The sequence below is a fragment of the Macrotis lagotis genome, chromosome X (assembly GCF_037893015.1).
Source record: "Macrotis lagotis isolate mMagLag1 chromosome X, bilby.v1.9.chrom.fasta, whole genome shotgun sequence".
Lineage (NCBI taxonomy): Eukaryota > Metazoa > Chordata > Mammalia > Peramelemorphia > Peramelidae > Macrotis > Macrotis lagotis.
Genome location: NC_133666.1, coordinates 224,305,773 through 224,331,695, shown reverse-complemented (window position 1 = coordinate 224,331,695; position 25,923 = coordinate 224,305,773). Strand labels below are relative to the sequence as shown.

At 36.9% G+C, this 25,923-nt stretch overlaps 1 protein-coding gene and 1 long non-coding RNA gene across 11 annotated transcripts in view; one reads left to right on the top strand and one right to left on the bottom strand.

The window, feature by feature from the left end:
* Window positions 1-12,615, bottom strand: part of LOC141502576 (uncharacterized) — a 30,051-nt gene extending 17,436 nt beyond the window's left edge. The window contains exons 1-2 of one of the 6 annotated variants that reach the window (XR_012472595.1): window positions 12,553-12,615; window positions 11,293-11,445 (exon numbers count right to left, since the gene is read on the bottom strand). This is a non-coding gene — a long non-coding RNA (uncharacterized LOC141502576). The other 5 variants (XR_012472594.1, XR_012472592.1, XR_012472593.1 and 2 more) reach the window with 5 other exon arrangements.
* A 3-nt stretch (window positions 12,616-12,618) lies between these two features.
* ARRDC3 (arrestin domain containing 3) lies at window positions 12,619-25,458 on the top strand. Of its 5 annotated transcripts, none has more exons than XM_074207371.1 (8): window positions 12,622-13,267; window positions 16,936-17,017; window positions 19,073-19,220; window positions 20,206-20,308; window positions 20,863-21,119; window positions 21,524-21,686; window positions 22,592-22,746; window positions 24,499-25,458. In XM_074207371.1, the coding sequence occupies exons 1-8, from the start codon at window positions 12,988-12,990 to the stop codon at window positions 24,553-24,555; spliced, it is 1,245 nt and encodes a 414-aa protein (XP_074063472.1). In that variant the 5' UTR covers window positions 12,622-12,987; the 3' UTR covers window positions 24,556-25,458. The 5 variants fall into 5 exon arrangements, with proteins under 5 accessions (XP_074063473.1, XP_074063472.1, XP_074063475.1 ...); XM_074207374.1 differs by lacking the exon at window positions 12,622-13,267 and adding an exon at window positions 15,349-15,532; XM_074207373.1 differs by lacking the exon at window positions 12,622-13,267 and adding an exon at window positions 15,784-16,056.
* Window positions 25,459-25,923: the final 465 nt, after the last annotated feature.

Sequence of the window (25,923 nt, the reverse complement as noted above, 5' to 3'; positions counted from 1 at the left end):
CTTATCTGGCTTCCTTCAAGTCTCAGCTCAACATATCAATGAATTGGGCATATAATTAAAAAAAAACTAAAATAAATTAAAAAGTCCCAACTAAACAACAAATTGAAAATTCTGATAATCAAATGAGAGATTAATAAAATAGAAAGCAAGAAAGCTATTAAACTAATAAATAAAACTAGAATCTGGTTTTATGAAAATAAAATAAGCTGTTAGTTAATTTGATTTTTAAAAGAAATTAGAAAACCAAATTATCAAAAATGAAAAGGATGGGGGCAATTAGGTTACACAGTGGATAGAGTACCAACCATGGAGTCAGAAGGACCTGTGACCTTGGGCAAATCACTTAACTCTACTGCCTTGCCAAAAAAAAAACAACAACAGCAGCAGCAGCAGCAGCAAAATTGAAAAGGATGAATTTACCACTGATGAAAATGAAATGAAATGATTATTAGGAGTTATTTTGACCAATAACATGTCAATAAATTTGAAATGGATGAATATTTGCAAAAAAAATATAAACTGCACAGTTTAACAGAAAAAAAAAATAAAATACTTAAATAACACTATCATAGACAAAGAAACTGAATAAGCCATAAAGGAGCTTCCAAAAAAAATTCACAAGGATTAGATAGATGTACAAGAAAATTTTAAGAACAATTAAGTACAAAAACATATAAACTATTTTGGAAAAACAAGCAAAATAGTCCTACTAAATTCCTTTTACAACGCAAATATTGTGCTGACACCTAAACCAAGAAAACCAAAAAACTAAGATATCATTTCACTTCTCTCTCTCTCCTTCTAGCTATAAACTCCAACAGCTCCCTATTAATTTCCCTAATGAATGTTGATGCCAAATTTTTAAATAAAATACTGGCAGTAGGTAGTGCAGCACTGGCCTTGGAATCAGGAGGACAGGAGTTCCAGTCCAGTTTCAGACACTTGCCACTTACTAGCTATGTGACCTTGTCTGGCTTCCAGGGTCATCTCCAGTCGTCTTATTATCCAGACTCTGGAGCCAGATGGATCTGGAGGAGAAAGTGAGTCTGGTGACTTGGTAAAGTACCCCTCACTCAAAATCCAATTCATGTGTTTGTCATGGCATCATGTTGTGAGGTTGTGATCTTCTCCGAGAATGAAGGACAAATGACAACAAATAAAATCCTAGCAAAAGGATTACAGCAATATACCATAAAGATCTTACATTGTGACCAGATGGGATTTACATTAAGAATGCAGGGCTGGTTCAATATTATGAAAACTATCAGCATAATTGATCTTAACAATAACAAAAACAACAAGAATTATTTGACTATCTCAGATGCAAAAAAAAAAACTTTTGACAAAATGTAATACTCATTCCTACTAAAGACATAAAAAAAGCATAGGAATAAATGAAACTTCCCTTAAAATAATATTCAGTTACAAATCATGGCATCACCTTCTTGATGTCATGGTCCTCTATGAGAATCAAGGACAAACAACAATCTGCAATACATAAAACCATCAGCAAATATTTTCTCTAATGAGGATAAACTTAGATGCCTTCCCAATAAGATCAAAGGAGAAGCAAGGCTGTCCATTATCACCACTATCATTCAATATTCTACTAGAAATGCTACTTATAGCAATGAGAAGTAAAAGAAAACATGCCAAAAGAATTAGAATAGATAATAAGAAAACAAACTAATTCTTTGTAGATAACATGATCATAGACTTATAGCATCCCAGAGAATCAACTAAAAAACTAGTTGAAACAATTAAGAACTTTGACAGTTGCAAGATACAGAATAAACTGATATAAATTATCAGCATGTTATGTATATATTAACAACAAAAAAGGAAGAAATAAAGAAATTCCATTTAAAATAAATGTAGATAATACAAAATACTTGAGACTCTATCTGTCCAAACTCAGAAACTATATGAACACGATGACAAAATACTTTTTCACAAATGAAGTCAGATCTAAACTATAGAGAAATATTAATAATCCACAGGTAGGTACAGCCAATATGAAAAATTGAAGATTCAAACCAAATTAATTTACTGATTCAGTGCTATACTATTACTACCAAAAAAAATATATTTTACAGAAACAGAAAAAATAATAACAAAATTTATTTGGAAGAATAAAAAGTGAAGAATATCAAGAGAATCAATAAAAAAAAGTGGACAGTGGCCTAGCAGTACCAGATCTCAATTTGCATTGTAAAGCAGTAATAACAAGGGCAGCCACATGACATAATGGATAGAGTATCAATCCTGGAATCAGAAAGACCTGAGTTCAAATCCAGACACTAACTGTATGACCCTTGACAAGTCATTTGGTCCTATTTAAATTAGTTTCCTCTTCTGTAAAATGATCTGGGGAAGAAAATGGCAAACCACTGCAGTATCTTTGCAAAGAAAAGCCCAGATGAGATCAAAGAGTCAGGCATGACTAAAATGACTGAACAGCACTAACATTAGTATAAAGAGCTGGGAGTTTAAGTTGCATGTAAGGGAGGTAGCATGCTTCAGTGAAAAGGACACAGACTCTGAAGTCTAAATATCTGCCTTTAAATCCTACTCCTAATGCTTTCTAGCTGTGTGACCTTAGTCAAGTCACTTCATCTCTCTGGGCCTCAACATTCTCATCCATTAAACAGGAGTGGCCTGAAGTGGGGGGACCTGAGGTCTCTTCTGGTTCTAGTCTCTAAGGTACTACTATAAGAACTATGAAGGGAAGCTAGGTGACACAATGGATAGGGCACTGCCCCTAGATTCAGGAGAACCTGAGTTCAAATTTGACCTCTAATACTTAATAATTACCTAGCTGTGTGACCTTGGGCAAGACACTTAATCCCATTGCCTTGCAAAAAAACAAAAAAGAAAAAACAACCATGGGCTAAAATCTTTAACATAAAAACTATTAAGACATTGATATGAATTTGATCCAAAAAAATTGTGGTATTCCCATAATGCTTAATCATTTGAAATCAGAACATATCAAAAAGTGGATTTTATTATTACTATATAAAGTTTTACTTCTTGTAAAATTCATTAGACATCCAGGATATGAGGGTCTAATTAGAATCTGCTCCTTCTTGTGGGCTAGGGAAGGGGGAAAAGTTAATAGACCACTAGCCCAATGGATGCTCTTAAGAGACCACTGTCCCTTGTGGTCATCAACCAAAGCTTTTCACAGAAAAAAATCAGGTCATTCAAGAAAGCAAAACATGGACAGTGAAACTTCCTACTTTGGGCTTTCTAGCAGATCATTAAATTAATAGAAAAATAGGACTGGAAATAATTTAGTCTAAATCCTCCAAAAGTAATCTAAAAAGTTAAAGAATATAGCTGCCTAATTTGAATCCTACAAATATTTCCAAAAACCACTATCAAAACCATAATTAAATTTCCCCTCTAAAAATGCTACTAGCATAGAGGAGGTAAGGTCAAGACTGAAATGTGGTAGGAGGTAGACTTTGAGTTCTGTTCCAGAAACTTCTCCAAAAAGAACTGGAAGTGATCTTTTTGGAGTGAGATGGGTAGCTATATACGGAAGGCTGACTTTGGTTTGAAAGGCCCTGGAGAAAGGAACAACATCAACATGTGGCTCAGACATAAAGCAGGGTCTCAATTAAAGATCCTAGTTCTTGTTTCCATTCTCCAGGGGCTCTCAAACCAAGAACTATGGCCAAGGCAGGAATCTGAGACCAAAGGGGAGCCTACAATTCTGTCACTCTGAACCAACAAAGCTGGCTCAAACCTGGGTCAAAGACTTGAAGAGCACAAATCAAGGAGGTAGCAATAAGCCTTTGCCCTGCATCAGAATACTCTGAGAGCACTGAGAGCTTGCAGATCCCTAGTCTGTTCCTGAGATCCTGGAATAGTATGACATTCACTAACCCAAGAAAACAGCAGCAGAACCATTCCAGACCTTCCCTCCATAAGTGTTGCAAAGCCCAGTCCTCCTATCAAATTCATACTCAGGAAGATGGTTGAAAGAATGGACAAACAAAAAAAGAACTCTACCATAATGAATTATTGTGGTAAGAGAGATGCTCAAGGCACAGACACAGAAAAAGAGAATGACTCCAAATTGTCCACAAGCAAAGTCTCAGAAAAAAAAAAAAACATAGTTTGGGCAGTTTTAACTAAAATTCCTGGAAGAGATGAAGCAAAAGATTTTTGATTATTTATTTGGGGTTTTTTTAAGTTAAAAATGTGATTTTTTTTAAATAAATGGAATAAGAACACTTACAGAAAAATTAAAATGGAAACAAAAACTATAGAAGAAAGAACTAAAAAGGGAATTAGAAGTTTGGCATAAGAGATACAAAATCTTGTGCAAATAACAGACTCCCTGAAAATTAGAATGGCTCAAATAAAAACCAATGTCTAAATGAGGTAACAAATAAATTATAAAACAAAATCAGAAGTCTGAAAAAAAAAAGAGAAAAATGTAAGGAAAAAATTAACCTAGAAAACAGATCAAGGAGAAAACATTGAATAATCCTTGGACTATCTGAACACCAGGATCAAAAAAAAAAGAGAAAAAAAAGCCTATACATCCTATTTTTAAGAAGTCATTAAAAAAAACTGCCCAGATCTCTTGGAAATGGGGATAGAGTGGAAACAGAACAAAAATACATGCCCATCATTTCTTTTTTTTTTTTAAGTTTTTTGCAAGGCAATTGGGGTTAAGTGGCTTGCCCAAAGCCACACAGCTAGGTAATTATTAAGTGTCTAAGACCAGATTTGAACCCAGGTACTCCTGACTCCAGGGTGGTGCTTTATCCACTGCGCCACCTAGCCGTACCTCCATCACTTCTTAAAAGAAACTCCAAATTGAAAATTCTCAGGAACATCACAGACAAAAATCCAAAGATTCCAAGTCACAGAAAAAATTCTTTATGGCCAGGAAAAATTCTTAAACAACCAGTAAGAAAGAAAAAAACCAAGGAACCAAAATTAGAATCCCATAAGATTTAGCAGCACTACTATAAAGGTGTGGAAAATTTGGAATGTGATATTCCAAAAAGTAATGCCATCAGACAGGACCAATGCAGAATCTATTTTGATTGACCATATATGTTGGTAATGAATCATATTTTTCTTGTGTTCTCAACTGAGGTGAGGGATGGGGTTGATGTAGGAGAATAGAAGAAAGTGGACCATGAATTATAAAACAAATACAATATTACATCAACAACAAAAATGAAATGTTATCATTATAAATTTCTGCCAAGATACTTGCCTGGAAAAAGACAGACCTCATAGCTCCCATATACCTATTCCAATCAAACTCCAAAGTTTTTTTGGAGCTCCTGTCCAAAGAAATTCAAAAAGAAATTAGAATATGTTATTTATTCCATTACAGAACTGTATAAAAAAATCAGTCAGAAGCCAAATGGGAGCCCTCCATCAAATTAATGACAGTATAACATGGTCTTCCCACCTAATAGGAAACCTGCACCTTATAAGGTTGTGTCCAAAGTCAGGAAGATCTAAAGAGCTCCCATGAAAAAATTCCTGGGCAGTCAGAAAGCCTCAAGATGGAGCTCTTAGAAGCCTCAGGGAACAGGAGCAGCCATTCATAAAATGCTGACTAGCAAAGTGTGGCAAGCATTCAGACCAAGGCCTGTGAGGTTCCTAATAACTGTCCTGAAACAGAAGAGAAAGAAGACCCTGAAGATCCAATGCTCAGAAGCTCAAAAAGGCAGAGGTCAGTGCAAGAACCCAAGAGACTAAAGGTGAATCCAAATAGCCAGCCAAAATTTCAGCAGGAAGTAGAGCCTGGCTCTGGCTGGAGAGAAGAAAAATCAAAGAAAACACCAAAATTACAAAAATATTGCTGCAAATCTTCCCCACTGTCCCTTAATTCTTCAAAAAGCTGTTCTCTAACAACTTCAACAAAGATTTAAAGGGGGAAAAAAACAGATATTTGAAAGAAATGAAGAAAGAAAAATGAAATAAAAACTCTGAAGGAAATAATTAAAAGAACAAATAGCTTAGAATCGAAAGGAATATAGTGTTCTCTGAGAACTAGAACAGACCAAACAGAAACCAAAGACTCCATGAGAGGGCAAGAAATATTAGAGCAAACGAAAGGACTGAAAAAAAAAAAAGAGAAGGGGTGGCTAGGTGGCGTAGTGGATAAAGCACCAGCGTAGAGTCAGGAGTACCTGGGTTCAAATGTGGTCTCAGACACTTAATAATTACCTAGCTGTGTGGCCTTGGGCAAGCCACTTAACCCCATTTGCCTTGCAAAAATGGAAAATCTGGAGCCAAATCCCAACTCTTTTGCTTTAGGAACTGTGTAACTGGTTTAAAGTCCCTTTTTCTGAGCCTCTAGGATAAAATACAAACTATACTGTTTGGCATTTAAATCTCTTCACCCCAGCTCTCAACCTATCTTTCCAGACTTAATACACATTATACCTGTTCATCCTGGCTACTATACTGCTACTCATAATAAATAATGAAAATAGCCAACATTTATATAGTGTTTACTAAGGGGGCAGGGATAGAATGTGCAGGGAGAATGGAAGGAATGCTTTAGACCATCTCTTTATATAGCAGCCTATAATTATTTATATAGCAATTTTCATGAGCAAGGCACCAGACTAAGCACATTACAATTCTATCTTCATTTCATCCTTAAGATAAACCCAGGAGGTAAGTACTAATATTATCCCTATTTACAGATTAAAAAACTGAGGCAAACAAAAGTTAAATGACTTGGCCAGAGTTACTAAACTAGTAAATGTCTAAGGTCAGAATTGAACTCAGGTATTCCTCACTCCAGACTTGGCACCATTTAGCCATATCTCCTATCCCCAAGTTTTTGCACCAGTTTCTGCAGATTGTACTTTTTCCTCACCACCAGACCTCTGAAAAATCCCTACTTTCTTCAAGAATCAGCTCAAGTACCATCTTCTCTATGAAGCCTTTCTTAATTCCTCTAATTGCTAGTGCCTCACCACAAAAATCACCTTTTAAGTATTTCATATTCCCTGATATACACATGTGGGTGGATGGACGGATGGATGGAAGGATGGGTGGATGGATGGAAGAATGTATTGCTTCCCCTGATAGAATATAATAACTGGTTTCTTTTTTCTTCTGGGGATTAATTACAGCAAGGGAATAATACTATTCATGGTAATTTACAGAAAGGAAGGGATGATGTTGTCCAAGCCTCCTTTCAGGATCTCCCAGGACTCCCAAAAACAGGAACTTTCTCACAACCTGTTATTCAAGTCATTGAAGAGTTGATTATTCCAATTTTATTTTTTTAATGAAGAAGAATAAAAATGAAACTAACCTGAGTTAAAATTTTAATTATTATATTTTCAAGTCGTAAGGTCAACATCAGTCTCACTTGTCTAACTAACAAAACACCTAACATTTGTGGAATTTGTAAAGAATATAAAAAGTTGGAGCCATAAAAAACTGTTGAACAACACAGCTAAGAAATATGCAAGTGTACAATCCCACTTTTAACTTTACAAAACAAAATTTTACCTCTGAACTCCTAGCAAGGATGAATGAAGAGTTTAAATGGGTCTTTACATCTCAGTTACTAGTAAGATTTCTCCAATTTCAGTGGTTTTGTGTGAAATAAGTCAGAATTGTCTTTCTCTAGAATAATATCTAATACTAATATAATTTTAAAAGACTTGAATATCATAACTAAAGTAGTTCTATCGAAGCTTCTACTTAATATTTTTTTTAGTTTATGTACTTTGCAATCTCCAACAAGCTATACAAAGAAAAAAACGTAGATTCAACTTGTGACATACTGGTAAAGGGACTCTGGACAATTCACTTAATTCCTTCACACCCTAGCCTACTTTCTAATTACTAGAAATTGCAGAAAAGAGGACAATTTGCACTGATGAAAGAAGTTCCTCACTGGAAGTTTCCTATACTAACAAAATCACAGATCTACTTTTAAAATTTTTATGCTGTCATTAGCTCTTTTATTTTTATTTTTTGGTTTTTGCAAGGCAATGGGGTCAAATGACTTGCCCAAGATCACACAGCTAGGTAATTATTAATTTGTCTGTGGCCGGATTTTCCTCACCACCTAACTGCCCCTGCTCTTAATTTTTGCATTATCTGCAACAGTTATATGATACAGTGGATAGAGCACAGGGCCTAGATTGGTGTGACCTTGGGCAAGTCACTTAATCTATGTTTACCTCAGTTTCCCAGGCTATAAATGAGGATCATAATAATAACAATCATCTCCCAAAGTTGCTGTAAGGATCAAATAAGATAACAAATGAAAAGTGCTATATGTAATATTTTAGCTAGTAGTCATTTCAATCATATTTGACTCTGTGACCTCATTTGGGGTTTTCTTGGCAAAGATATTGGTGGTAGTTTGTCATTTCCTTCTCCAGCTCATCATACAGATGAAGAACTGAAGCAACAAAGCTTAAGTGACTTGCCCGGGGTCACACAGCTAGAAAGTGCTTGAGGTCACATTTGAACTCAGATCATCCTGACTCCATGGCCTGTACTCTTTCTACTGTATGACCTACCAGACGAGACCTTTAGGGAAATAGAAATTAAGAAGCTCTTAAATCATGATTCTTTTATGAATAATTTCCCAAATATACTTCAACCAAGATAGTAAATATAAAATTTAAAAAGATTTGCTCATCATTCAGTCTTCTATATAAGCAGAAAAAAATAGTTTAAAATAATTAATTTATCTAAATGGACCTGTGTGCAGGTTCGCAAATTAGCCTGGGGGGAAGGGAAAGGAATAAGAATCTTTGACAGGCCTGCTGTATAAAAGATGTTGCATCAAATTCTTTATAAATATTATCTCACTGGAACCTCTACTTCTTTTTTCAGCTTGCTGGCCAGAAGTGAGTCTAGAGGATGGGTGTTCCGAAGGGAAAGGAGGTAACTTGCAGCAGTGGGAGGTTGTTCTGAGGACAGGAAGCAGCATGTAACTATGCACAGGGACAAGTTAACAAAGGGGGCAGAAAGATGAGCTTGACAGGAGTACAGAGAGTTAGCAGATGAGTAGGAGGAGATGACACATGAGTTGTAGGATGGGGTGTAGTAGAGGAAAAGACTTGCCGGTGAATATGAATAGCTTAAACTTATGCAAAAACAAAAAAACAAAAAGGACCGAGTGAAGCTATTGGAGAAGGATAACATAATGATTAAAATTATTCTGTCTGTGGCATTTTAAACTGCCTAGATGGTGGATAATTTGGGCAAGAAGTCCTGAAGGGAAAGAACTGCCATACCATGAAAGAAGACATCCAAACCTCGGATAAATATTGTTTCACAAGAAATGGAAAAAGTAGACGTGGATTTTAAAGAAACTCTGAATGAAGCAGCAGGATTTTGTAGTTTTAGCCCCTGGAACAAGCGGAAAGAGAGAAGCAAAAATGAACCTTATTATAATTCATGTAATCTCTCTTACCAGAAAACCATGCAAGAGAAAAGTCCTCTGAAGAAAGAGCAAGTATTAAGTAGTAGGTAAGTGCATAAAATCCTTCAGAAGTTAAAGTGTTAGTGGAGAAGCAATTTAGTAATTTAACAAGTAAACAAGTAATTTAGTATTTCTTTGGCATTATGAAAAGCATTTTTGTAAACAAAAAAAATAAAACTCAAAACAAAAGGCAAACAACCAGATATTATTAAAAGCAACAAATAATCAAATCCTAAATAAGTACAGAATAAAAGATAAAAGAATAGAGAAGAAATAAATTGGGAACCAAAAATATTATAGAACTAATAAACAGGGGCAGCTAGTCAGAAGGACCTGAGTTCAAATTTGAACTCAGACAATTAATAATTACCTAGCTGTGTGACCTTGGGCAAGTCACTTTTAACCCCATTGCTTTGAAAAAAAAATTTAAAAAAATAATGAACAAAACTAAAAAGACTGTTCTTTGAAAATATGAACAAAATTGATAAGCCTTTAGCCAATCTGATTTAAAAAGAAATATTGGTAATTTATTGAAACTAAAAGTATGAATAGGAGGATTATTAATATTAAGGATATATATTGGGGGTAATATTAGGGATCATATAAAATCAAAAATATAAATTGTACATATATATGTGTTAAAGTTATTGAACCACTTATAGATGTTTCTGGCTCTTAATTTTTAACCATGGTCTTATAATGTTTGGTTTTTCAGAAATATTTGTAATTTCATAGAGAAAATTTATTTACAAGCTCTGAAATATGCAGCCATAGATAACATAAACTTGTAAAATGCTAACTAGCACTAGGGTCTTTCTCATACTGTACAGTACTTTTTTTTCATTATTATAATTGTGGAAGCTGGTGAAGTAAGCATTTTGGTATGTTCAGTATCATTACCACTAGGTGGCGGAGAAACACAAGTATTATTTGTACTCTAGTCTAGGCTAACCTTAAAAGAATTTTGAGACCAGTAGAATTTCCACCAGGTGTCAACCAAGAGAAGATATATATTTTTCCTCCTAAGAAAAAAGGACCTATCATTCTGAACATGACTGTCGAAATTAACAATTCAGCAAACATTTATTAAGACTTTGAAAGTTTATGAAAGTATGTAAACTTTTAAGTTTGGGAACCACTTTCTTCACAAAAAATTTGGGAAGCAGAGTAGAGATAGTTTGGTCCCATTGTACAGGTTACTTTAAAAATGAATTATATACAGTCACACAGTTCATGAGAATAGAATTCAGGAGTATGTCCTAAATGTTTTGACTTTGTCTAGGAAGCTGGTTCCACTATATCATTCTCCATCAGTGCCTTATGTCCAGTCCTAGGTCAAAGGAGTCATTGAAACCATAAATTCATAAATTAAGATTTTGAGCTGGATGGAAATTTAAGGCCTATCTAGTCCAGGTCCCTCAGTTTGTAGACTAGAAATCTGAGGCCAGAATATTTAAAAGATTGGCCCAAAGTCACAAATGAAATTATAATTCAAACCAGTGCTGTCTCTTCACTTTATGTATCAAGTCCTAGTCCCTTTAATGGATTAAAAAAAAATAGTAATATATGTATAGCCAAGATGCAGTGACAAGAAATAGATTAAGCTATAGTCTATTTCTATCTTTCAGAAAGAACTGGTCAGCAGAACTGATACTGTCTACTCAATTTATATAGATATGCTACACTAAAAAAAAAAATCTAAAATATAGAAATATAGATGTAGAAAAGATGATCAAAGTGCATGATGATTTTAGTTACACATTTTTTTAGTTAAATGCAAAAAGGAAAAAGGGAGGAGAGATTAACATAAATTAGAAATACTATTTTTTTCATAAACTTACCTGATATTGAGTTAATATCCTCAGTAGCTTATTACTTTCTTGGACTTCATTAGAGCTAAATTTTAATTCTGAAGACTTTTTCTTAATAATGTTTCAGGGAATCAAGCATTCTAGATTATGAAAGTCTTGGTAGCTCAATGAGAATCTACATTCCTGAAAAAAAAAATGGGAACAATCATCTAATACCCTGAAGATGATCATGGAGAATTCATCCACTTGCTGAATAATTCAAGGCCTTCCAAACCACATAGGTGCTTTAAAAAAACAAAAAAACCTAGGTTTAAATGTCTTCTAATCTAAAATTAGGATTTTTTTTTAAATCTGTCTCCCTACAGTGTTTTATTCTTGTGGTAAACAGTATGTCTAAATAAACACTAGGTCACACTGTCTTTTCCAAGGTTTCATTTTTGAAAAACCAGACAATTCTTGGAAGCCTCTCAGGACATCATGTCAGAGCCTCAACACTGGGCTTGGAGGTGGTTTCTTTCAACAGGACTCTTTCTTCTAAGGAAGTGGTCAGCCCTTTTTTTTCCCCCCCTACAGTCGTCATAGAAATGGCTTGGTTGTTGGTTGTTTTTCATCACAATGGAGTTTAGAGATGGAGAGGACAGCTGCTGCCACACAGAGCCCTGCAGAACCAAGCGGCTGGCTCTCTCTCTCTCTCTCTCTCTCTCTCTAGTCCATGGCAATCGTCTCTAGGGAAAGACCGGGCTCCTCCGGCCTCCACTGACTCACTTTTCACCCTGTCCTGAGCAGCACCAGAGACTCGCGAAGTTTCCAGCCCATCCTCCCCGCATCTGGCCATTCACCCTGATTCTCAAGCCTTGGGCTTGTTTATATAGTATTATTAGTATTAGCATTGGTATAGCAATTTCTCCTGAAATTGATTATTATTATTATTATTATTATTATTGTTGCAATTTCTCCTGAAATTGATTATTATTATTATTGCAATTTCTGATTATTATTATTATTGCCATTTCTCCCGGAACTTTTATTATTATTGTTATTATTATTCTTGCAATTTCTCCCGAGGCTGATTCGATCATGCTGTAAGGGTCGGCCCAACAGGTTTCTCCCCTCCCCCGGCCCCCATCTTCCTTCCCCGGTGGCTCCCGGGGAGCACGTTTCAGCCCAGCCCTCAAGCACGTCCCCTCGTGCCCCCCCCTCCTGCCACCCTCCCTCCAGCGCCGCTATTAGAGTGTGCTCGGTAGCAAGGCCTGCTGCCCCACTTTTGGAGGTTTACGGTAGGCTGCCCACCAATCGGAGCCCTCCATGCAGAGGAGTCAGGTCGGGCGCCGGGTCCGGAGCAGTCTTCTTCCTTCTGTTCTACACCTACTGTACCAGAGAGGAAGAGCGACGCGAGGGAGGGGGCCGAAAAAGCAGCAGAGCCGTGCGCATGCGCTGTGGGGTTGTTTTTCACAAAGCTGGTTTTAAAGTGAGCTGGCAAGCTGTAGCCACCCGTCTTTGTACGGAGACCACTGATCTGAGAACTAGGAGCTAGCAGCATCCACTGCTGTGACTTTTTAAGAAATCTCAATGAACTATTTGTAGAGAATGCACTGATCCCGCCTGCAAACCTTTTTTTGCACGGCAAAGACATCGATCAGTGTTAAGCGAAGATCACATTTTATATGTGATCTTGACTTTTTTTTTTGTCTTACATTCTATTTTTTATAGATTTTTGTTATAAACATGGTGCTGGGGAAGGTGAAGAGTTTGACAATAAGCTTTGACTGTCTTAATGACAGCAACGTCCCTGTATATTCTAGTGGGGATACAGTCTCAGGAAGAGTGAATTTAGAAGTTACTGGGGAAATCAGAGTAAAATCTCTCAAAATTCATGCAAGAGGACATGCGAAAGTACGCTGGACTGAATCTAGAAATGCTGGATCCAACACTGCCTATACACAGAATTACACTGAAGAAGTAGAATATTTCAACCATAAAGACATCTTAATTGGGCATGAAAGAGGTAAGTTTTTTTTTTATTTTTCAGAAGTCATAAAGGAATAAAATTTATTTTCTATGAATCGATGCAATTTAACTCTTCGCTTTTGCAGTTTCAAATCTGGACGTTTATTATAGAGAATCGTTTTGCAATCTTGAAAATGTGGATTTTTTTGGACATTTCTCGAGTGCTGCTGAGTGGCAATGCATTGGAGCCATCTGCAAAGTGACTGTATAGAGCACTTTGCTGAACTACCTCTAACACCTCTGGCAATACGCACTTCCAATTCATGTGCACCTTATTTCTCACAGCTCCTTCCATCAGTTGGAATGATTTTTTAAAACATGGTTTCCAAACGCATTGCTAGAAACTGGAGTCGAATCTCAAATGTTTCATTTTTTTTTTTACTTTGCAACCTTGACTCCACAAAATGAGTTGCAATAAAACATGGAGTAGCATCTTTTAATGAACGTTTAGAGGTGCATTTTAGATTTTTAACATCGATACGCGATGTTTTCAGAATTAATCATTGTTCCTTGATAAAGGGTTTTCCCTGGCTTATTTTGACATATGCTATCAAACACCCCACGTGTTATTTTTTCTCTTCTTTCCAATTCAGTTCAAATTTTATATCAAGCTGCAGTTCTTCCTTAAAAAAAATTAAAATTAAAAAAAGACCACCATCATGGTAGGTTTAAAATTTGATCAAGAAGCCATTTAGAGTCAATTCTTTTCTTTTGAGAGCATCATTCCTAACTTTGGAACATACATTGAATGAAACCTGTGCCAGTCAAAAGGAAATGTAAAGGACTTCTCACCCTAGGTCTGATTTTTGGTTAAAAAAAAGGAAGATAAAGGATTGTCAAAGGGGGAAGGGGTCCTGAGATTGCTAATCTATTGTTTGAATGGATACATTGTGGAAATATAGCAGACTCTAAGCTTGTTTTTCTAAGTTTCCACCCTTTGTTAGAAGCGGTTCAATCCTGTTTCGGACCAGTACTGGGGGGGGTGAGGAGGGGCGCCTGTGCTGCTCTCAGCAGATTGGTTACACGCGTCAGGTGGTGGCGATGACTTAATTCCTAGCACCAGAAGACTATAATGTTAAAACCGGTTATGTAATTCTTGGTCCTTCTCCTTTTTAATGCAGTATTTAGTTCGAACATTGACGATTTTGCAGATAGAATAAAGAATTCGAGATATTTTGCTTTCCTCCATTTAAAAAAAAAAATAATGTATTCCTATCCAAACGATGCTACCTCGAGTCTCAGTCATGTGTGGGAATAAATGAAGGATGTTCTAACTTCCATCTGTGATGCAGCACGTCAAGGTGTTGGGGGAAAACTAACGTTTCCATAAAAGAATGAAAAATTTTAAAACTATGATTTGCATCCATTAGTTGTGGATTCCCCCAACCATTAAGCCACACTACAAAAAAGAACAAATGGCTAATATTCTTAGGCCTTGATCAAAAGCAGCCTTAAGGGTTTGCAACTAATCTGTTACCTGAGGTAGCAAGTCTTTTTTGGGGGGGGGGATAAGGGGGGCAGAGTGTTTAAGCAGACACAAAAGATAGGATGTAGTCAAGGGGGTCTCGCGGTGGTGGGGGGATGGAAAATAAAATGAAGGGCAGAATTTGGTTGATCGGCGTGTGCCGGACCTTGTCCGCGGTCCTCACGGGGCGCCCAGCCCGGGCCGAGGCTGCCGGACACGCAGCTGGGAGAGTTTCAATGACTCGGGCCGGGGAGCTCGCAAACTCGCCTGGTAGCCTTGGCCCCGCCCCGCGCCGGCAGCGAGGGGCGGGGCCAGGTTTGTTAGCCTGTTGCTAAGGCGATGCCAGCCGCTGATTGGATTGGGTGCCGGCCCGGTGGGGAGAGGGAATCCGGGCCGGGCGGGGCGAGGCGAGGCGCGCGCCGCTCCAGGGTCCTCCCGGGCCGCCCCGGCCCCGGCCCGGCCGCCGCGCAGCCCCCGCGCCCCCGGCTCCCCCCCCCCGCGTCGGGGTCCTGGCCCGAAGCTCATTGGGCTTTCGTGGAATGGAAATGCTAATTACCCCCTCCCCCCCCGGCCCAGAGGATCCCGGGATTGTCCCAGACCCTCCCGCGGTAACTGGAACTAACCGGCCTGGGCAGGTTTGGGGGACCCCCTTCTCCGCAGAGGCGGGGTGTTTCCCACCTTGCCATGGGCGAACAAAGCCCGTTACCTCGCGGTGACCCCGGGACCACAAACGTGGGGGGCAGATGGGCTGGGACGTTGGCATCGCCCCGGGGCCGCGCGAGCCTCTCCGATGCCTCGGTGACCTTTCACCCCGCCCCCCGTTTTTTTTTTCCTTTGTCCCCGATTTCCAAAGCCGGTAACCACCGGCCCCTGAAAGGTGCCCGGGCCGAGCCCCAGCGGGCACACCGGCCTGGGCGTGCACGCCCGGAAGCCTCGGCCCCGGCCGCCCCTCCCCCGCCCGGCCGCCCCGCCCCCACCGGCGGGCTGGGCTGCGCGGAGCGTGCGCCGGGGCGTGATGTATACTGGATGTATACGGAGCCGGCTGGGACTGCTCGCGCCGGTTTAGGCCGGTCCTCTCCTGCTGGAGTCGAGCTTTGATTGACAGCTCAGCACTTGTTTACCACTGGGCTCGGCTCGGGCTTTTGCTGCCGCCGCCGCCGCCGCCGCCTGTGTGCGGAGCCTGCCCAAGACTGCTGAGCTGGCACAAAAACGCGAGCAGCGAGAGATGGAAAGAAAGGAGACAGAGGAGGACGGGGCTGGGTGGCGGGACTCCGCCGCCGAGGGCCGGGCGTGCAGGAATGGCCATTTTGGCGAGCCAGAGGGCAGTCACGAAGTCCCCAGGGGGGCAAAAGGGATAAACCCAGAAGGATTCTGGCATTTTGTGGGAGAAAGTACAAAGCCGAAAGGGGACGGCGTTTTTAACCTTATTTTTTGATATGATGGAAAAATAAGAACGAATCATTTATGAATGTGCGTTCCTAAAATAGTTGAGGAGATGAAAATAAGTTTATTTAAGGGAATGCTCAGGCTGTGTAGAGAAACAGTGGTCTTTACGGCCATCACCCACCCACCCAGGAGTATGGAGCAGAAAAAACACTTTGACCAAAGACCCTCCATTTTGGGGGAAAAGGCTTTCCTGCCATGTATTGATAATAAGAGAATGTAGATTGGAAGAAAGGGAGCCCCTGCCTGGCTTGTGGTCCGAAACTTGTTTCGTCTCTCCAAAGGGTGGGACTGCTCACCAGACCCTTCCCTTTAAACAATGGTGCTTGCCTCCTCCAGCTCCATCATTTGATAGTCATTAAAAGGTGGACTTTGAGTACTTGCATGGCAATGGTTTTCTGTCTTTTAAGACAAATAAAGGAAAATCTAACTATTAAGGCTGGATGGTTTTTTTTTTAATTTAAAAGTCACATCTTAAAGATGGAAGGGGGAAACAAAAAGCCACTATTTGCTAGAAAAGAACATTTTGCATGTAGAAATTTTTATATGAAATGCATTTGATTCTGCAAAAAGAGGCAGACCAACAAGTAACATAGATAATGAATTTAATACTTCTTTAAAATGGTAAATTAAAAGATTTTGAAGAGGGGCTAATTAAAATTTAAATTTTGCCTTGAATAAAAAAACACTTATAATTTTTAATTACATATATAATACTTAAAGAAAGAATGCAATTTTTTCTTTTTTTTTTTTAACAGATGATGACAATTCAGAAGAAGGTCTCCACACTATTCATTCAGGACGGCATGAATATGCATTCAGCTTTGAGCTTCCACAGACGTAAGTATTACAGATAATTCCCATGTTTCACCAGATAGTCAAACACTATTAAGCTTCTTAAAAATCTCAATATTCGCCATTTTTACATTTATAGTGGCAAAGAACACCACAATACATACACACCAAAACAAACCAAAAAAAAAAACCCTTTTCATTACTTGAGGAAACATACTAAAACCTGACATAGGAAAACAGCCTATTAAACTTAAGAGGCTATTTTTTCTTTACAATGATAAAATTATGGAAATAAAAATCTGAATTCTTATTACCTGCTAAGAAGTCACAAAGCTTGAGTGTGAAATACAATATTTCATTTATTTCAGGAGAATAAGACTAGTATTGAATAGGGTCTTAGTTAGAAGCCCTGTCACAATAAAAGGAAAACCTCAGGGCGAAAAAAATTAAATGGGACTAAGTGAAAATATAAAGAATATGGTGACTATGCATATGTATGTATATGTGTGTATATATATATATATATATATATAGGAAATGGCAAAAAATCAAAATGAAATTAATTAAGCAGGGATGAAAGGTGAGGTGGAAATAAGACATTCACATTCTAGTCAGTAAAAGGATAGAAAATAATTAGTAATAAAATATATATTTAAAAGAATTCATATTTGCATATGAATTAATCTTGTTTTCTTATTGACAGAAAGAAGAATATTGAGGGATATGAAGGAATGTTATAATTTTTCAACATAAGGAGAAAAGATGTGCATTTCCCAGATGTTGCAAAATGGCACTTGTACTGATTGTCCTAAAATAAACTTGCCTTTTAAGTTAAATCAGGTGCCCATAACATTTAACTCCTATCTCTGCCTACTGAAAGTTAATATTTGAATTGTTCCACGTAAAGAGAATTCATAAAAGAAAATAATTGAGAATGGTTTATGAACCTCAAATTTCCTCTTTGGAGAGGAAAAAAAATTAAGTATAATTAGAATAAAAGTAATATGGACCAAATAAATTCAGTTAATAGAGTTAATTAAAACCAATGGTCATATAAATTATCCTTAATAAACTAAAATTACTTTGGAATATCATTTCAAAGATTAGGGTTTAGAAGCATTGGTTTGCACTTTTGTTCTATATAAATTAATTTAAAACAATGTAACTAGTAAGATATTTTTGAAGTAATAAATTAAGGGAAAAAATCCAATCTGGTATTGATGAGAAAAGATTACATAAGGAGCAGATAGGATGGGAATTGGGTGAGGAGTGAAAAGAAAATTCTGTGAACTTTGACTGTCTAAATAATATGATAGAAATAAGGTTAAAAAAATTTCAGATATTTAAAGGTGTTCAAAATACTATAAGTACATACCTATACATATATTTATGTACTTGTATGGGTTTTGAGATGCAGAAATTAAGATGATATATCAGCAATTGAGAATTTTAAGTAGTCAGTGGAGGGGAGGGTGTTTTTGTTATGTAGGATAGAGAATCTAACTAGGTTATGTAATGATTAGAAAGACATTGAAGAAAGAAAGAGTCCCCCAAGCAGGTTTGCAATCCTGAATATGTAATCTATTATTACTTAACTAATAACCACAAAGGGGTCATAACCCTTGGCTAATGAAGTCTGGCATTAAAAAACATTTGGACTAAATGTCTTTATATTATTGGGCATACAGAATAAAGTACAGTAAAAGAATAGTTGGGCTAGCTATTAAAAGCCATTTTCAAGGAAATTACTATTTATTTAGAACTGCTTATTCTCCAGTTTCATAACTTTGCTCATAATTAAAGTAGCCTCTTATATGTTTAAAAGAACTGTGTTCTTATGGCATGTTTTAGAAAAAAATCTCTTAAGTACAGTAAAACATTCATATCTCTATTGGATGACAGGAAAAAGTCTTATCACCATCCCCCCCCAAAAATAAAAGAATTGTTCCCTCTGGTACTCTTGCCAGAAAATAATGTTTCATATATCATGATGCATAAACAATACAGTACAATATATTTATACTTATACTCTGACCAAATGTATAATTATTAGAAAGAGAAATAAGAAATAATATATTTTGACCTTTGTGTTCTGCACAGACCACTTGCTACCTCATTCGAAGGCCGACATGGTAGTGTGCGCTATTGGGTGAAAGCCGAATTGCACAGGCCTTGGCTTCTACCAGTAAAATTAAAGAAGGAATTTACAGTCTTTGAGCATATAGATATCAACACTCCTTCATTACTGGTAAGAATGGATTGAATTCTTCATTCCTGGTTTTTGGCATACAAATACTAAAGTACAATCACCTAAACTACAAAAATCTTTATTATATAATCAATATATTTAGAAAATCAATGCTGTAAACATTAATGACAGTATTAGAGCACAAAAATTCAGAAGTGGTAAACATATCCTGTATATGTGCTCTTGGTTGTGTTTTTAAAAATCATTTCAAAAGACATGGACAACCAGCACTTTTGTATAAAATATATCAATTCCAGAGGGAAAAGCAAACAAAAAAACAAACCTTTGAACTGTTCCCTGATCATTTATTTTTTTGGAAGAGGAACAGGGTTTCTTATAAAGAGACTGCTAACTTAAAAGAATCAAATTTAAGAGTTTGTACTGCATTGCATTATTACTTGATATATAGGGATAGTTATTAATGGAGAGCTCATTAATCTCATAAAGCAATCTTTGACTCCTTAGAAAAAGGAAGCAATCTTAATGATGTTTTCTGTGAGACCTAAATTCTAATTTGACTTAAAAACCTTCATTTGATTTACCAAAATAACAACATCTTTAAAGTAATTAATACTAAACAAGTTGGATTTTCTGTTTCAATATGTCGATTTAAATGAAAAAAGGAAATTCTCAGAGAGAGAAGACTCATGTTTGAGATTATAATCAAATTATTTTCTTTAAAAAGAAAGTTTAATAAATGGACTATGGAAAGGGTTTTTTTTTTAATTTCTAACTACATAGAGATGCTAAAATCATGTATAGATTACTTGATCTTATTAAACCTTCTACCTTAATTTTTAATCAATTGGCATTGCCATGATGGAAAAGAATCATCACAATGAAGAATAATTGAAAAAAGTATATTTCTAGATAATAAAAAAATTCTACTTTTTGTTTTTTTTTTCAAATGCTTAATCTTTGTCATATTCTAAACAGTTTGGTGTCAAACCAATCCCTAAGTGTTTCTCTCTTTTCTTTCTTACAGTCACCCCAAGCAGGCACAAAAGAAAAGACTCTGTGTTGCTGGTTCTGTACCTCAGGCCCAATATCCTTAAGTGCCAAAATTGAAAGGAAGGGCTATACCCCAGGTATGTTATCATGAAAAAAAAATCTTCTCCATGTTGTTTTTGTGGTATACAGTTGAAATGATTGTAAACCAGCTAAAGACCTAATTCTGTTCAGTAAAATATAGCATGCATTATACTTATCAAATTTTCCATCAAAAATATCTCTATTCCGATGATCTTATTGACTAGACATGATAGTTTTTGTGAGCTTGGGGCAAGGCACCTTTAACCTTATTGGCCTCCCGTCTGTAAGATGGGAAAAATAATAACAGTACCTATTTCCCTAGAGTTCCTGTGAAGAAAAAAGTGAGATAACATGTAAAGTCTCTGCAAAACTTAGAGGACTACATAAAGGCTAATTGTTACTGATGCAAATTTTTGTTCGTCTAAAATTTGCTGCTCTGGTGACAAATCTCATGAAATGTCTCTTACACTTTTAAAATTTGTCAGAAAAATTAGTAGAAATATATATATGTTTGTGTGTGTGTGTGTGTGTGTGTATTTTTTTTTCCTTTCAGCTATCTTATCACTAATCATCCTTGGGGGTTTTTTTATTTGTTTACTTTTTACTCTAGGTGAATCAATTCAGATCTTTGCTGAAATTGAGAACTGCTCTTCCCGAATGGTGGTGCCAAAGGCAGCCATTTACCAAACACAGGCCTTTTATGCCAAAGGGAAAATGAAGGAAGTAAAACAACTTGTGGCCAATTTAAGAGGGGAATCCTTGTCATCTGGAAAGACAGAAACCTGGAATGGGAGACTACTGAAAATTCCACCAGTTTCCCCTTCTATTTTGGACTGTAGCATAATTCGAGTGGAATATTCACTAATGGTATGTACAGATTTCAGACTTCTAGACAGATGTTTTTGGTTTTGATTTTATTTTTCAAAGAGAACCACAATTTGACTTTTAAGTTTTATTTTGAGGACTGCATGCTTCACATTTTAAATAACTGATTATATTATAATGATTCACTTAGAGAAAGAGGCCACTAAAGCCCAGATAAGGATTGATGCAAGTCTTATGTTGATGTAAAAATTCAAAGATCAGATTTTGTTGTATTTTATTTTTATTTTATTAAACATGTCCCAGTTTACTTTTTTTTCCTAATCTTATTTAGAAAGGGGTAGATGTGTTCTGAATCTTTTAAGCATTTGAATTACAACATCCCTCCAAAGATATATGGCAATATTTCACCTAAAAGATGTACCTACCTTTGTTTTTTAACAACTTAGGTTTATGTGGATATTCCTGGAGCCATGGACTTATTTCTTAATTTGCCACTCGTCATCGGTACTATTCCTCTACATCCATTTGGTAGCAGGACCTCCAGCGTCAGCAGCCAGTGTAGCATAAATATGAACTGGCTTGGTCTATCCCTACCTGAAAGACCTGAAGGTAATTTTATAATACATTTCTAAACTCTTGATTCAGCAACCTAATTTCTCTAGTATGGACTATCTATTTGGTGGTATAGTAGAAAAGAGGAGACTAGACTAGGGAAGTGCTAGCTCTGGGTTCAGACAACCCTAACTTTGCCCCTTGCTCAATGAATGATTGTCTGCAAGGTAGCTGTGTGATAGCTGGAAACCCCAATTTCAAAACCAACCTCAGATCCTTATCAGCTATTGACCTTGGGCAAATCACAACCTCTGTTTGCCTCAGTTTCCTCGACTGTAAAATGGAACTCATAATGGTACCCACCTCCCAGGGTTGTTGTGGGGCTCCAGTGAGGTAATAGTATCATAGTCTAGTATCTGAGTGTCCAACTTGAGCCCAACAAAAACTTGTCAGGGGTCCAATACAGAATTCAATACCCATTCATGAATACAATGCAACCCACACCACCAGCTAGCACAACAATCAATACAATGTGGCCCCCTGGCTCTCTGGTTGGGCACATTTGATCCAGGACCTAGTAGGCATATATAAATGCTATCATCATCATCATCATTCTATTCCAACTGCCTTGGAGCTTCTACTTGCTAATAAAAATAATACTTACACAACCCTAATTCACAAGATTCACAAGGTCACTTGGAGAAAAGTACTATATAAATCTGAGTGAATTGTTCATTATTCCTCATAAAATACTGATTTATTCCAAACATTTAATCTTAAAAGGAAGCTTTTTTGTTCCAAAACTTTGTGTTAGCCATTAGTCTTGAGTGTTAGCCACCAACTCTTTTACCTGTCTAGTTTACCCCCAGTTTTCCTTTTAACATCTATACTATCTGTAATGCTTTGTATTTTGACATGCATAAGAACTTGCTGTTCGAATTGCGTGTATCTTTATCCTTTAGCACCGCCCAGCTATGCTGAAGTTGTGACAGAGGAGCAGAGGCAGAGCCATCTCTTGCCCATGAGTGCCTATGACGATTTTGAGCGGGCTCTCCAAGGACCACTCTTTGCATATATTCAGGAGTTCCGGTTTCTGCCACCACCTCTTTATTCAGAGGTAAGCTCCACCACCTTGCTTCCTTTCTCCTTGGTCATCAGAATGGCTTAGAACCTTCAGCTCTTCTCTATGGGAACCACATATAACTCCTCCAAAATAGCAGATAATACAAAAGTATTTTCTTGGAGGCTTCAGAATGGAATAAGAATTCTTCCACAACAAATGCAGCCTTCCTCTTAGACTGATATTTGTAATTCATTTTCCTGAGCTCACACACAATCTGAGAAAAGCACAGCCTTTATAGACTCAACATTTTATTCTGTTATACCAAGATAAGCTCTAAATGACTTAGATATAAAGGGTGACATCATAAACAGATTCAAAGGGACAAGGAAGAAATTGTCTTTCAACACTATGAATGGGGGAGACAGATCATGACCAAAGGATAAGAGAGGACCACAGAAAACCAAATGAACATTTTGATTTTTACGTAAAATTCAGAAAGCTCTTTGATAAACAAAATCTGAAATTAGAAGAGAAATGAGGATCTTTTGAGAAATAAATCTTTCAAATAAATATTTAATATGTATTTTAAGTAATATAAAAATAAAATCATTCCTCAGTTGGCAAGTGGTTAAAGGAAATAACAGGCAATTTTTTTCTAAGAAAAAATCCATCTCTTCTAATGGCATTGAATTCTTTTAATGGCATTGGCATATCAACCTTTTTTTTTTAGTAGCTTTTGCTCCTTTTGTTTTTAAAATGCCATTACTTAGCATTGTCAGCCTCATGTTCAAAAAATGTTGACACTTAGAATAGACAGTTAAGGAGGAATATTTTATTATCAAAACTCCAGTATTTTAAGTGTTTATAGAATAACAGTTCATCTTGAGGACTTGAAAAGATTTTGCCTACACCCTTAATGGTCAATAATATTTACCATTTCACTTAATTTCAGCTTAATTTATGACTTTTACTCCTCAGTTGACTATTCTTAAATGAACTAGGTTGATCGTCCTTCTGTTGCTAATACATTCTGAGCATATTCCTTCAAATTCCTTATAATCAGATCAGATTTTAGCTGGATCTTGATTAGCTCTGTCTTTTCCGATTTGACTGCTGCCTAGTGAAAGTACCAAGAGCTTTTACGAGTCCTACGAAAAATCAGTTTTCAACTGATGTTTTTCATGGGATAGTTTTTGTTGAATTCAAGAGTAGTGGTGATACTTTTTCATGACTGAGAAGTGGTCTGGTAACACAGATTGTGGATGAGGTTTTGTTTTCCCTCTTAAGTTAGAGTTGCTGACCCTTTTAGTCTTTGGCTAAAGCATGGTCACATAAGGGGAAAACAATAGCTGGTTCATTTTATCTTCAGTCTCTTGATTATTTTCCAAGCTTTTGTGATTGTCCCAAGTTGAAACGAAATTGGACAGATCTTGACCATGAAGACTTTTAATAAAAGAAGTGATTGGTTGTGTGGCTTCCCTCTGCCATTTGCATACATAGATTTGCTTAGTTTGAAGATTTGTTTCAGCATCCCTTTAATCTCCCAGGCCCTTACTTACAGAAGTACAGTCTTTCTAATGTCTTGGTGAGAGTTCTGCCCACTTTAAAGGAGAAATACTCATGTGACTTTTAGCAAAGGAGAAAACATCTAAGAAAATGTTTTTTACAGTTTACTCTATTCTTAATTTTTGCATATGAATGTTGGGTGGAGATTTCTTAGCTTCTCTTCCTAATCACATTATTGGCATGCTTGATACCACAAGCATTTTCAAAATAACTTAAATCTTTTCTTTTCTTTGTCTCTAGATCGATCCCAATCCAGATCAACAAACAGATGACAGACCATCCTGCCCCTCTCGTTGAAGGAAAGCTTGATTGACAGAAGTTGACCTTGGTTCGGAACTGTATCTCTCTTCCCTGCTGTGGATAGAGGAAGTATCTTGGAGACACGTTTTCAGAGGAAGTGGTATTACTCTTGCCCAGAAAATGGCAAATACATGAAAGCACCAGTGATCATGCTTTTGAAGCCTTATAGCAACATCACAGGACTGCTCCCACACGCTTGAAGATGTGAGCTTTTTTTCCCTTTAAACTGGCACATACATGGAGCAGCCTTATTCTAGCCTATGATCGTACGTGTCAAGACACCACGTTGTAAAAGAGGGAAAATTTCCTTCTTTTGATTTGAAAATTTGCACATGCTCAATGCTTAACATTGTGCGGTTCAGTGTCACTACAGCTTTTTTTTTCCCCCATTTATGCCGGACTCTTGATGCTCTTTTAAAACTTGCTTGTGGTCAGCACAACAAGGAGCAAAAAGAAAGCTTTGAAAAAAAAAACTTTATTATGACAAATGCACTGACATTTTTTTTTTAATTTAATGTAGCCTGGACTTTACCTGTGTAGCACATGCTCAGAATTGTCCTTCTAGGCTGACCATGTATCACCTCTTCAGCTTGGATCCAATTGTGGATTTATTTACAAACATCAAATGCCTTCAAGCCAATCCTTTTTGCTGTATGTTTTGCAGCCTACTGTAGTAGATAAGCAAACACCAATGTGGGGGGAAAAAAAGATGAGAAAACTCATGAGACTGTCAAGATTGTATAACCTTCTTGATTTATTTTAAGAATGTGTTGCCTTTCTACTATTACAGCAAAGCAGCATTTTGTTACAGACTGCCTAAAAATCACTTAATCTCAGGTGAACGCATCACTTGCCAAACTGTTGGAATGCTATTTGTGTTTTATTGCACTGTTGAATTTTTTTGTTGGTGTTGTTTTTTGTTTCTTTTTTGTTGTTTTGTTTATTTGGTCGATTTTAGGGGGAGGGAGATTTGGAAAAGGGACATACACAAAAGTTAAAAAACCCACCCACATTCCCTTTTTATCATTATACATGGAAGAAGAAATTAGCAAGAGCTGAAAATGGAATAATAAAGGCAGTATCAGCAGGCACCAGCTAAGGGTTCAATTAGGGATATTGCTCTTAAGAACTGTCTTTGACCGTCCAAACAGTATGAAAGTATCTTAGCCACTAGAGATAGGAGAAGGGAAAGTAAATTTATTTTTATACATAGTACCTGAATCACCAAAAAATGAATATATGTTTTAAGTCTTTGCTCTGGTAGAAAGTCTATTTTAAAAAGTACGAGAAAATACTGTTAGGCCAAAAGGGCTCAGTTTATACTTTTTTGCATTATGTATGGTCTGTTGAAGTTTTGATAGGGCA